The 13,318-nt window shown below is 39.8% G+C and overlaps 1 protein-coding gene across 1 annotated transcript in view; it reads left to right on the top strand.

Annotated features, from left to right (window-relative positions):
* Positions 1 to 13,318, top strand: part of LOC123245357 (speckle type BTB/POZ protein) — a 92,497-nt gene that overhangs the window by 66,085 nt on the left and 13,094 nt on the right. Inside the window, exons 4-7 of the mRNA XM_044674220.1 lie at positions 1,852 to 1,995; positions 2,547 to 2,668; positions 6,477 to 6,628; positions 7,692 to 7,819. Of these exons, the coding sequence (XP_044530155.1) occupies positions 1,918 to 1,995; positions 2,547 to 2,668; positions 6,477 to 6,628; positions 7,692 to 7,819 (480 nt within the window). The 5' untranslated portion in view covers positions 1,852 to 1,917. The remainder of the gene's footprint in view (positions 1 to 1,851; positions 1,996 to 2,546; positions 2,669 to 6,476; positions 6,629 to 7,691; positions 7,820 to 13,318) is intronic.

Raw genomic sequence — 13,318 nt, 5'->3', positions numbered from 1 at the left:
TAGTTGCCTAGATCCTGCTGTTCTGTCTTAAGATTTATTACTATGACAGAAAGTAAGGGTTTAAATTATATATAAAATCTTGAGATTTAGCCCATCACCAGCTACCAAGTTTTCTTTGGGCCTCCAATGTATCTAGAATTGAGCCAGACCCCTTTAAAAAGGGCTTCCTAATGGGGCAGCTGGGTAACTTGGTCCTAGGTTCAAATCTGGCCTCAGACACTTCCTAGCTGTATGACCCTGGACAAGTCACTTAACCCATATTGCCTAATCCTTACTGCTCTTCTGCCTTGGAACCAATACTTAGTATTCAGTCTAAGACAAGAAGGTAAGGGTTTATTTTAAAAAATAATAAAAAATAAAGTGCTTCCTAGGCAGTGTAGGAAAAAAGAGATTGAAATATTGAGAGATAGCAGATAGCAAGGTCTTGGTTTTGTAAGGAGTAAAAATGGGAATTATAAAGATCATATTTGGACTGGATATTAAAGTTGGTCGCCAGGGATCAGATTGCTCGATTCCAAATAAGAGGCCCAAGTCAGGATGACTTTTATGGTAGTTTATTTACACTCAGGAAGGTTGAAGGTAGGGAAAATGAGAGAGAGAAACTCTGGCCTGGATCAGAGGCCCCAACCAGGTAGGCTTCTGAGGCTCCAGCAGAGTGGGGCACAGAGGTTAATTAAACTAGGCTTCTAGCCACAAGGCCTCCTCTAAGAAGAGAGGCCTTCTGGAGGCTAGAGCCTCCAGAAACGCCAAGGGAAGAGAAAGAGTGTCAGCCTAACTTACCCACTTAACAATTCAAAAGGAAGCAGTCTGAGGTCTCACCCAAGCTCCTTCAACACCAAGTTCAAAGTGCCAAAAACCCCGCACAGGAAGTTACCATCATATTTAAAAGATAGCAGTTTTTCATCACTTCCTATGCCCACCTCCAGTTTCATGTGGACAAATGGCAGCCTCAACATTGTTTTGGTCTGCCCAGGAGACAGTCACTTGTTTTTGATTTGTCACTTATTATCACATGTGGGTCACAGACCTCCCCCTCCCCACTTAATTCTAAGTTGGTTGGGGTGGCATTATTCCTGGTAGCTAAAGTCTAAAGAATAAATAAGGGTGAGCTAATTTAATTCCATTTACACAGTTTCTTCATCTATAAAATGAGAATGCTGGATTCAGTGGTCTCTGAGGGCATTCCAGCCCTGAAGCTATGATCCTATGGAAGGGGGAACCTAAGCCAAGCATAGACTTTCTTCAGGGAGACCACTGTCCTTTTTCTTTGTTTTTCCTTGTCTTCTTCCCTGCCATCAGTCCTCCTAATAGCCCCCAAAAGGGTCCAACCCCATCTTAGAAAACCTTACTTTAGTGCCATTTGACCACTTTTCATTGTAGTACTTAGAAAACTCCAAACCACTTTTCATTGTAGTGCTTAGAAAAAGCAAACTGTGTGCATGGGAAAATCAAGCCTGGAGAAATGATACTTAGTCTCATTAGATATTTAATTGCATAATATTTAACCTCAGATAGAAGTGGGTATATGGCATCCATACTCTTACTGCACTGGTTAGCACTTTGCAGGATCAGTGTTTAGTGAGTATCTCATTAACTGTGTAGTGTGAAAACATTTGTTATCACCTCTTTAAAAGGCACTTTTTTCTTTGGTGTAAGTTAATTAAATGGATGCGCTGTTTAATGTTCTTTTTTGTACCTCTGGCATATGCATGGTATTTGAATAAGGGTTAGGGGAAGAGGATCTAAAGTTTAATTCAGAAATAGTTTTCCTTTTCTCAGAAGTATAAGACAGATAATAAGGAGTATCCCTGGAGTTCTAACCAAAGGCCTCTTGCTCCTTGGGATTAATAGGGTGAAGACTAAATAGAATTTTTTTTCTTCTAAACTTGGAAATCAAGTTTAACCTTCAAACTGGCGATGTCAAGGGTCCCGAGTCCTCCTCCTCCGGCAGAAATGTCGAGTGGTCCTGTAGCTGAGAGCTGGTGCTACACACAGGTAAGTTAATTTTTTTATTAGGTTGGTCTTAGAGGATTTTTGATGTCAGAAATTCTTTCCTATACCCTGAGTCTATTGTTTTTCCCTGGGTTTAACTTTCAAGTCCTTAAAGGGAGCGATCTTACCAGAAGATGGCAATCTAGAATAGGAAAATTTACCTGCAGCCATAGTCCTTCAACCTTCCAGACCATTGTGTCACACAATAGAACCTGCCTGAAGGTTCTACACTTGGTTCCCAAATCGTTAGTAGCACAAATGGTTTGGAGAAAAGGCAAAGAGAGGTTAATGGATATTTCATTTACTTTGTTCTTTTGCCTCAGTGTTTTTCTCACTTTCAAACAAGTGTTTCAGGTATTCTTGAAAAAAGTTGTTGAAAGCGATCGCCAGATGTTTTCTGTATGTTGAGACTGCCCCCTTTCCTTATTTTCACCAAACAGTGCTACCTTGAAGTTGGCATAAAATACAGGGAAAGGAGGGAAGATCTGAGCTTCTCCCTATTTCTTGTGGTTGACTATTCTTCACTGAGTTGCTTTCTGACTTTCTGTCTGTAGATCAAGGTAGTGAAATTCTCCTACATGTGGACCATCAATAACTTTAGCTTCTGTCGGGAAGAAATGGGTGAGGTCATTAAAAGTTCAACCTTTTCATCAGGAGCCAATGATAAACTAAAATGGTAAGGAACACATTCAGCATAATGAAACTTGTAAGAAGTGTTTCCAACTTGTCCAGTTTATTCAACACAGATGCAGGAGAAACAATTATTAAAAAAGTCTTAATACCTACTGTGTGTTCAGGGCTCTTTCAAGTGCTTAGAGAAATGTTTGGTCCTTGGCATTTTTATTCAAATTCATGCTCTGGCAAAGTATGTGCTAATGATTTGGGTAGCATATACTCCCTGTGAAGAGGCATAGGGTTAGGCTCCCGGCCAGGAAAAGGTGCCATAACTCTGGCATGGCCTAGAGGGTACATATGGCTTAGAGACTGAATGTGGCAGGAGCAGCATCTGAATTCACATGCTGTGGATTCAACTTGTGACATTTACACTTTAGAAAGAACCCTTTAAGTAGCTAACTCACCATATAATCATTGTTTTAATTCATCCATAGACAGATTTGCATCACTAACTGTCTTTCTAAACCCAGGCAGAAATTATATTCCAATCATTTTCAGAGTAAATGTAATAATTTGTCTTTGTCTGGATAAACACCCCCCCCCCCCGTCCCTTGGGGGTGGGGGGACAAAATTTTAAAAACCTACCTAAATAATCCATGCTTTAAAAAAAAATTTCTTGGGGGCAGCTGGGTAGCTCAGTGGATTGAGAACCAGGCCTAGAGATGGGAGGTCCTAGGTTCAAATCTGGCCTCAGACACTTTCCAGCTGTGTGACCCTGGGCAAGTCACTTGACCCCCATTGCCTAGCCCTTACCACTCTTCTGCCTTGGAGCCAATACACAGTATTGACTCCAAGATGGAAGGTAAGGGTTATTTTAAAAAAATTCTTCAAGACCAGAGTTTGTAGATTTCTGTCAAATCATTGTACACTTGGTATATTTCTCCCAAAGTGGGATTTTTGATAGCCCTTGACCAGACTTATCCAAAAAAAAAAAAAAAACCCCAACCCAAACATTTATTAAGTATTCACTGTGTACAGAGCACTGTGCCAAACATTGGGACAGATATTTAGATAAAACACAGTATAATAGATAAGTACATTAGATACAAAAAGAAATGTTATATCTACTAGAGAGATCAAGGAAGACCTCCTCCACCCCCACCCCCCCCCCCAAGAGATAGCATTAAAGATGGGCTTTAAATGTTGATAATTCAGCAGGCAAAAATGGGAAGGGAGAGAGGATTCCAGGCACAAGGAACAGCTTTAGCCAAAGCAGGAAAGTACAGTGAATATTCAGAGTGGGCAGAGTTTGAGCATGTGGAAGACAGTTAAAAGATGTAGCTGAAAGGGGACCATGAGACCAGGTTGTGATCTTAAACCAGAAAAGTCAGTGAAGAGCATTAAGGGGAAGATTGACATAAGGAGCTCTTTGCATAGAAAGATCCTAGCAATGATATAAAAGGTGAATTAGAGAGGAGCGGTAATGAGCTAGGGTGATGGTAGGATAGGGCAGGTTAGGGTAATAGGTAGGAGGGGACTGATGTGATTTAGTTATAATGGGATGGAAAAGATAGCACTTTATACCTAATTATATTGGAGAAGGAAAGGGGAGAAGGGAGAATTTAAGATGATCCCTAAGGTTACATGAACTAGAAAACAGGGCACCATAAACAGAGGACCCAGAGTTCAAGGAAAAATGGAACAGCTGGAAATATGCAGTTCTGTAGCTCAGAAAGGAACTTAGGAATAAAGAGAGTTCAGAATCATCTGTATAGAGGTGATAGAGAGTTAATCCATGAGAACTAAGAGTGATCTAGTAGAGAGAAGTCCAAAGGCAGAGACCCACCCCTTGGGAAACACCTACAGTAAATGGTAACAAAAGGGAGGTGATGTCAGCAAAGGGGTAAGAAGCAGGAGATGGCAAAAGAGTCACTGGGGGTACAATTGATTATAAGAGAGGAGTTTGGAATAGTCATTGTGGGGAAGGAGTAGTTCATAGATATACAGTTCCCAAAATAAAAGGATAACTGATTCTCTGAAGCTGTAGGAGAATAAAATATCCAAGCAGTGTTAGAAGCTAAAGAGAGGGCTGGGGGGAAAAAAAAGACCATTGGATTTGTGGTTAGATTACTGGATAGCAATTTCATTAGAACTGATGTGGTCAAAAGCCTAATTACAAAGGATTGAGAAGAGTGGATAGAGAAAAGGACATCAGATGTCAATAACTTAAAAACAAACAACTTTTCTGATTCTAAGGCAGAAGAGTGGTATGGGCTAGGCAATGGGGGATTAAGTGATTTGCCAAAGGTCACAAAGGTAGGAAATATCTGAGGCCACATTTGAACCCAGGACCTTCTATTTCCAGGCCTGGCTCTCAATCCATTGAAATCCCTTACTGCTGATAACTTTTTTGTTTTGTTTTGTTTTGTTTTTTAAACCCTTACCTTCCATCTTGGAGATATAGGCTCCAAGGCTAGTGGTAAGGGTAGGCAAATGGGGGTCAAGTGACTTGCCCAGAGTCACACAGCCGGGAAGTGTCTGAGGCCAGATTTGAACCTAGGACCTCCTGTCTCTAGGCCTAGCTCTCAATCCACTGAGCTACCCAGCTGCCCCTGCTGATAACTTTTAAAAGAAGTTTAGCAATGATGGGGGATAGAATGGTCAAGGGAAGACATTTTATGTTGTTGTTTTTAACAGTTAAGGAGACTCAAATATGTTTAGTCAGCTGAGAAGGAATCTCTGGGGAAAAATTGGAAATACATGAGACAGAAGAGTAGACTTAGGAAGCAAGGTGGGAAGAATTGGAATTGGGGCACAAGATTAAGACTTCAAGTAGGTGAGAATTAGAGATATCCCATCTGTAACCAGAGGAAAGGAAGAAAAATAATAAGAGAGTTACCGCTTAACCTGCACTAAGAGATTCCAGCTGTCATCATTTAGGAGAGTGTGTTGGGAGGAGATGGTGCCCTTAGACTTCAGTGCTTTCTTTTTTCCCCATTGAGTGGTCTGAGAGCCACTTTGTGAGCAGTGCCATGCTGCCATGACACCTTGAGGATGACAGCTTATGTGCAGACAGTTTCCCAATTACTCATGAGAACTGTATAGTGACTGTAAGATCCTTGAGTTAGAAGCAGCTGGTAATGAAGTGGATAGAGAGCCAGTCCTGGTGTCATGAAGACCCGAGTTCAAACCTAGCCTCAAACCCTTATTAGCTATGTGACCCTGGGGCAAGTCACTTCACTTCTGCCTACCTCAGTTTCCTCATCTTTTAAATAATTACAGCACTGTATAAATACTTGCTGGTTTTACATCAAGAGCTCAGCTAAGGGCTGCTTTTTATCTTCTTCTTTTTTTTTAAAGTGGGGGGGAACAGGGATGGGGGATGATCCCTGTGATTTCATTGGTGTGGAAAACTCCCTCCAAAGATCCTTTCCAACACTGAGAGGTTAAGTGAGTTGGCCACATGGTAGCATGACTGGTAGATGTTGTCAGAGAGACAGGACTTCAATCTAGATTTTCATAACTCTAAGACTGGCACTCTTACCACCAGCTGAGGTTATATACCAGTAGTTAGCCAGTAGCCCTCCCACAGATTGAGAACTTGGATAGAAAAAGGTTGACTGGTCTAAAAAAATTAGGATATTTAGCCAGAAAAAAAGAGGCTAAATAAGTGATTTGGAGGATTATGGAAAAAGGAAAAGAAAAAATAGTGAAAATTAGGTCAATCTAAAATGCCCCTTTATTTTATGAATAAATGAATAGGTAAACTATGGTCCTCAAGGGAATGTTTCACATTACTGCTTGAGGCTAGAGCCATGAGAACACATTTTAACTTTTAACTTCATTCATATCTTGTCTGTTCTGGGTAGGTGTTTGCGGGTGAATCCAAAAGGGCTAGATGAAGAAAGCAAAGATTACTTGTCTCTATACCTGTTATTGGTCAGCTGTCCAAAGAGTGAAGTTAGGGCAAAGTTCAAATTCTCCATCCTGAATGCCAAAGGAGAGGAAACGAAGGCAATGGGTAAGTATATTCTTCATTGGTTATCTTGGGGCTTTGGCCAATAGTCACTCCCTCTGCTGTCCATTTGTGACTAGGCTGTGTTTTTTATTTGAAAAATTTTATTTAATTAATTTAAAATATTTTTCCATGGTTACATGATTCATGTTCTTTCCCTGCCCTCCTCCCAACCCTCTCCTACAGCCAATGAGCAATTCCACTGGGTTTTTCATGTGTCATTGATCAAGACCAGACCTATTTTCATATTATTAATATTTGCATTAGGGTGATCACTTAGAGTCTGTATCCCCAAGCATATCCCCATCAACCCATGTGATCAAGCAGTTGTTTTTCTTCTGTGTTTCTACTCCCACAGTAATTTCTCTGGATATGGATAGCATTCTTTCTCATAAGTCCCTCAGAATTGTCCTGGATCGTTGTATTGCTGCTAGTAGAGAAGTCCATTACATTTGATTGTGCCACAGTATATCAATCTCTGTGTATATGGTTTCTCCTGGTTGTGCTCCTTTCATTCTTCATCAATTCCTGGAGGTCATTCTAGTTCATATGGAATTCCTCCAGTTCTTTATTCCTTTCAGCACAATAGTATTCCATCACCAACAGATACCACAGTTTGTTTAGCCATTCCCCAATCGAAAGGCATCCCCTTATTTTCCAATTTTTTGTCACCACAAAAAGCGTGGCTATAAATATTTTTGTACAAGTCTTTTTCCTTATTATCTCTTTGGGGTATAAACCCAGCAGTGGTATGGCTGGATCAAAAGGCAGGCACTCTTTGGGCATAATTCCAAATTGTTTTCCATAGTGGTTCACAATCCATAACTACGTCAGCAATTCATTAATGTCCCAATTTTGCCACATCCCCTCCAACATTTATTATTTACTTTTGCTGTCATTTTAGCCAATCTGCTAGGTGTGAGGTGCTACCTCAAAGTTGTTTTGATTTGCATTTCTCTAATTATAGAGATTTAGAACACTTTTTCATGTGCTTATTGATAGTTTTGATTTCTTTATCTGAAAATTTAGGCTGATTTTTGAATCACCTTATTTTGATATCTTGTTGTAGAGAGCCAGAGAGCATATCGGTTTGTACAAGGCAAAGACTGGGGATTCAAGAAGTTCATCCGAAGAGATTTTCTTTTGGATGAAGCTAATGGTCTCTTACCTGATGATAAACTCACCCTCTTTTGTGAGGTAAGTTCACTGATGCAGCTGTGAAGCTGGCCATTCCTAGAGCTGTCTAGAATACTGGTGAATCCACTTGTATTGTCCTGGGGAGGAAAAGAGAGCCAGGGTGGGTGGAGGTGGGGGCAGCTAGGTGGTAGAGTAGATAGAGCACCAGGCCTGGAGTCAGGAGGACTTGGGTTTTCATTTGGCCTCAGACATTTCCTAGCTGTGTGTCCCTGGGCAAGTCACTTAACCCTGTTTTCCTAGCCCTTGTCCTTCTGTCTTAGAGTTGTTATTCAGACAGAAAGGGGTGGGGGGGGGGGCAACTGGGTAGCTCAATGGATTGAGAGCCAGGCCTAGAGACAGGAGGTCCTAGGTTCAAATCCAGCCTCAGACACTTCCCAGCTGTGTGACCCTGGGCAAGTCACTTGACCCCCATTGCCCACCCTTACCACTCTTCCACCTAGGGGCCAATACACAGAAGTTAAGGGTTTAAAAAAAAAAAGACAGAAAGTAAGGGTTTAAAAAAAGAGAGCAGGAAAAGCCAAGACCCTAAAGGGCAATGCAATGCAAAAGTTTTATTTGGAATGAGAAGGATCTGGGTTAAAATCTCAGCTCTGCTATTTATGACCTGTGTGGCCTTGGGCAAGTCATTCATCTCTCTGGGCCTCAGTTTGTCCATCTATAAAATGAGGACATTGGATTAGATGATCTCTAAATTATACTGTAGTTCTATAGTCTTATAAAGCCTGGTCTCTGGCATCAATTAAAGGCTGTCTTTATGATTTTTAAAGCTCCTGAACACACCACTGAAATGCCCTTTTTTGCAAGATTTAGAGGCAGGGACTTCCTTCGTTTTTGTGGGGGCGCTATATTCTTTGTCTCAGGATTCCCAGACTTTCTCATGGAAGTCCTTTTTAGTCATCCTTTCAAAGAGCTATCACTGACAGTAAACACCCTCATTTGCTTCTGGAAATCTGGGGGGGGCTTACTTCAGGAATATATATTTATATATACGTTATATATACATCGGATCAGGTACTTGCTCTCTCTTTTTTGGACCTGAGAAATCCAGTCAGGAATGGAGCACTTACGGTTTATGCTGTTTAGGAACATCTGTAAGGTGGGAAGGTGAGAGGCAGTACTGATAGAAGGGATGCTCTAGGCCCCTCCTTAGACCTGTGCCAAAAGATGCCAGCTGTCATCAACTAGGAGAATGTGTTGTAAGGGACTAGACTTCAGACTTCAGTGCTTTATCTTTCCCCATTGAGTGGTCTGAGAACCACTTTGTGAGCAGTGCCAAACTGCTGTGACACCTTGAGGATGACAACTTATCTGTGCAGACAGCTTCCCAACTACTCATGAGAATTGTATAGTGGAAAGATCCAATCTTGAGTCAGAGGCAGCTGTTGGTGAAGAGGATAAAGAAATGACCCTGGAGTCAGAAGGACCCGAGTTCAAATCTAGCTTCAGACACTAACTTAGCTTTGTGACCTTGGAGGCAAGTCACTTCATCTCTGTCTGCCTCAGTTTCCTCATCTGTTTAGTGGGTATAATTAGAGTACCTACCTAGTACGGTTGTTGAGGATAAAATGAGATAATAACTGTAAACATATATAAAGTGCTTAATATAGTCAGTGCCTGGCATAGAATAAGCATTGTATAAATGTTATTATTTTTGTTGTTATTGTGCTAGTGCTCCCATCTGATCAACAAGGAGGGAATCCTGTCCCTAAGGATCTATAGGAGCAAAAGAAATCAAAGTGGCAGTACCTGTTTTGTTTTCCATGTCACAGTTCTTCCTGTTCCTCCTAAGGAAAATTTGATGTCCTATAATGTAAAATTTGGGGAACAAGTGTTTTTAATACCTTGCTGCTTATATAAAATGTAGTTTTGTATGATAGCTACTCACTCTTCCTTTTAGGCTGAGGAAAAGAGTATAGTGAGAGGTACTGTATAAATGTAGAATGTTGAAGTTGCTTTTTATCTGATGATTTTTGAAATTTGAATTCCATGTAGGTCCAACTGGTCACAGATCACACTCAGTCTGCCAGAAGGAGGAAGTGGGGGAACAATCAGGTAGTTTAGTGTGAGGTTAGATGCTATTTTAAAAAACAAAAACCATACTCAGGCTTTCAATTTGTGTGGTTACACAATCCACTCTAAACAATCTATGCTGAGAACAGTCTTTACCTATTTTGAAGCTCTGTGTTTCAAGAGCAACTAGAAACTGTAGAAAAGCTTAATTCCTACTGGAAATGAAAGCAAGTCACTGCAGCTTTTGTTTTCTCAAGGAAGGAAAAAACAATCCTCCAAGTGTCAGGTCCAATTTTTTTATTGGCATTTTTAGATAATGCTACAGCCTTTATTGCAACATTCCAGAATTCCACAGTGGAATAGTGGCAGTTTCTCTCTCCATCCATAGATTCAGCCTCTTCCCATTTTTTTCCTAAAACCATTCCAGCTGCTGCAGCCTGCCTTGTGTTGACAGTCTTGATTTGGAAGCCAGTTTGCCTAAGTCCTCACGTGGCCACCCATTTTTCTGTTGTTGAGTCTGTGGCCGTTCTCCAATCCTCTTTGCCCTCACATTTCCATATAAGATTCCCTTAGGAGGAGAAGCCTTGTGGTTAAGTTTAGCTTTGCCTTGCTAACTTGGGAGGGAGGCGAGATTACACTTTGGGAGTTGGAAGATGTTGAGCTGGGAAGCGTCTGCTGGATTCTGCTGACGCCATCAGTTTCTTCCCATCAACCCAGGTGTGCCATATGTTCCTCTCACACTTCTTAGTTGGCCACAGGTGCAGAGCTCTGTTTCTTGCTTTTGGACTTGTGCCCAGTGAGACTTGTTTCCTGTTCCAAAGCTCTCTATGGACTGTATAGCATTCATCATTGCAAGACACAAGACACGTGTGTGTGTGTGTGTGTGTGTGTGTGTGTGTGTGTGTGTGTGTGTGTGTGTGTGTGTAAAACAAAATCTAGATCATCTCATCTATATGATGATGAGATGTGGACTAGATGTTCTTTAAAAGGTCCCTTCTAACTCTGAATCCCTTGATCCTTTTTCAGGGTTTGTTTCTCCCTTTGGTTTAAATTCCAACTGCCTGGCATTGCTATTTTCTACCTTATATGGAATTTTAACATTTATAATATTTATATTCATATTTAATTTATCTTTGTGGCCTTTCTTAAATATAAGACTCATACAAATTCATACTGAATACTTATGGTCCCATTGCCAATTCACTGTTTTGTTCCCCTCTGTGGTTCATCATGGTATATAATGCAATTGCCTTTATGGTGACTTTGGCATATCTAATCCACCAGAGAAATCCTAAGATTTTAGACTAAGAAAATTGATCACTTTTGTTTGTCCATTTTGGGCTATTTGTAGTGGTATTATTTTAATGAATGTTTAGATAAATCATAAAATCTTAAGGTATGGGAGTAGACTGTTGTTTTTGCATATAAATGTATAATTTAGAGTCTACTTTCAGCGTTAAGGGATTAAATTTTTAAAAATAATTCCTTCTTTGTGAGGAAATACAGTGACCCTAATCTGTGCCCTAGCCTCATTTAGCTTGGCCTAGTCCACTTAATTATAAGCATTCATTTAGCATTCTAAGAGTCACTTTTTACAATAGTCTTGAGAGTTCAGTTCTCTTTTTGTAGGTGAGAAAGCTGGTGCCTGAAGAAGTCGATTTGCTTAATATCACACTGAAAATCTGTGTAGTGGAACTGTGATTAGAATTCATAGCCTTCTAGTTTTTTCACTTGTTACCTGAATTTAATTCAAAACAATAAGTTAGTTTCGTTCCATGAAAGGGAGTAGAGATTGTACTGTGTTTGAGGGGAGAGACAATGGTAATTGGTTTTGGGAGAAAGAGGGGGAGGGGAAAATAAGGAAGTATACCTTCCATTTACACTTTATAGGTTTTTTAATTAAAACAAAATTTATTGATTTTTAATTTGTTTTCATGTCATCTACATTTCCCATAATGATGACTAAAAAAAGTTAAGTAAAACTGAGAGATGTATGTATGACCTTATACGTAGTGTTTCAGACCCATAGTTATGTTACTGCTGCAAAAGAATCTTGGAACAATGCCTCCTCATCTCTCTTGTTTGGAGGGAAGCTTGGTCATTGTACTATCACAGCTTTTGATGATTTTGTTGCTTCTGTTGTTTTCATTTCCATTGCTGTAGTCATTGCTGGTTCTACTTCATTTTTTATCAGTTCCAGTAGGATCCCCCTCCGTGCTCCTATTTGTTCAGTAAATTCATCAGAGTGATATTTCATTCCATTTATCATAGCTATTCCTTCAGTTGGTTTTCCTTGGTTTTGAATCCTAGAAAACAGAGGTAAAAACATGGTTTGACACCTAGATGTTTTTGCTTGGGTTAACAAGTTTCTCTTCTAACATCAGCTTCTTAATGTTAAAAACAAGCAACTACCAGCAATAAAGATACTTATTTTCCACCTATTGGGTTTGTGTCTTTGAAACAGGATGTTTTAGTGCCCACTTTGCAATGTTGCGATTAAGGTTGAGATGACCATCAGTCTATTTCCAGGGGCTTTTAAACTCTTTTAAAACATTTCTTCTGGCTTCAAAAATAACATATCCCTCCTTAGTCCAAGATTATTCTGACCAAATTTGAAATAAATGGCTTTGCCTGTTTTTGTTCCTCTTGATTATATTTAAAATACACAAAGTTAAACAAAATTTATCTTTGCTGTTTAACCTGAAGGTCACTATAACTAAAGAAAAAGATTTTTCGTTGTGGCAGACTCTTTAATGAAAACTGATTTTGTTTAGAAACACAAATGTTTTGGTTTTTTTTAAAGCTCTTACAACTTTAAATTTAGGTTTACCCAACCTGAATGAGATGTTTTCACGCAACCATTTATAAGAAAGAAATATCATATTCATGTCAGGTTTATAGCTGCAAATCTGAATGAGTCTCTATAGATGGTTTTATGGGCCTTGGGGAAAAAAAAGCTTTACCCCCAAGTTGCCTTGTTTTTAGTATCATTGGAAAAGAAAAAAAATGCCTTTTAAAATTAAGTTTGGACTCTGAAGACTCATTTGTTAAGTACCATTTAAAATTTTATTTTTAATTAAGTGTATTTAGTGCTGGGAAAAGGAACCAGATCTGAGAGCCCTGGAGGTTGTAGCCTTCTAAATACCTGTAGAATAAATCCAGTGCAGGAAGCAAAACTAAATAAGCTTCCGTGCTGTGTTCTTCATGTATGCCATGGAAGAAAGATTGCTCCAGTGAGGAGGCCCAATTTCCAGACCTAGATCATTACTAGGCTCTTTTCATATCAGGTTTGACTATAAAGCCTGGTTGTGTGAAATTCAATGGTGACATCCTTGTTCATTTCACTCAGTCTATTAAATGCCATCAAGTTTTAATGACTGTGGATTGCCATCAACCTGATTTAATTTAAGCTGATAATCTAGCACCAGAAGTATCCTTTAGTCTCTTTGTCCTCAGCCCCACAAGGCTAGCTTCACTTCTCCCTGTGTG

Source organism: Gracilinanus agilis, chromosome 4 (genome assembly GCF_016433145.1).
Source record: "Gracilinanus agilis isolate LMUSP501 chromosome 4, AgileGrace, whole genome shotgun sequence".
Classification (NCBI taxonomy): domain Eukaryota; kingdom Metazoa; phylum Chordata; class Mammalia; order Didelphimorphia; family Didelphidae; genus Gracilinanus; species Gracilinanus agilis.
Note: the sequence above shows the minus strand (reverse complement) of the source record. Positions and strands in the feature narration are given on the sequence as shown.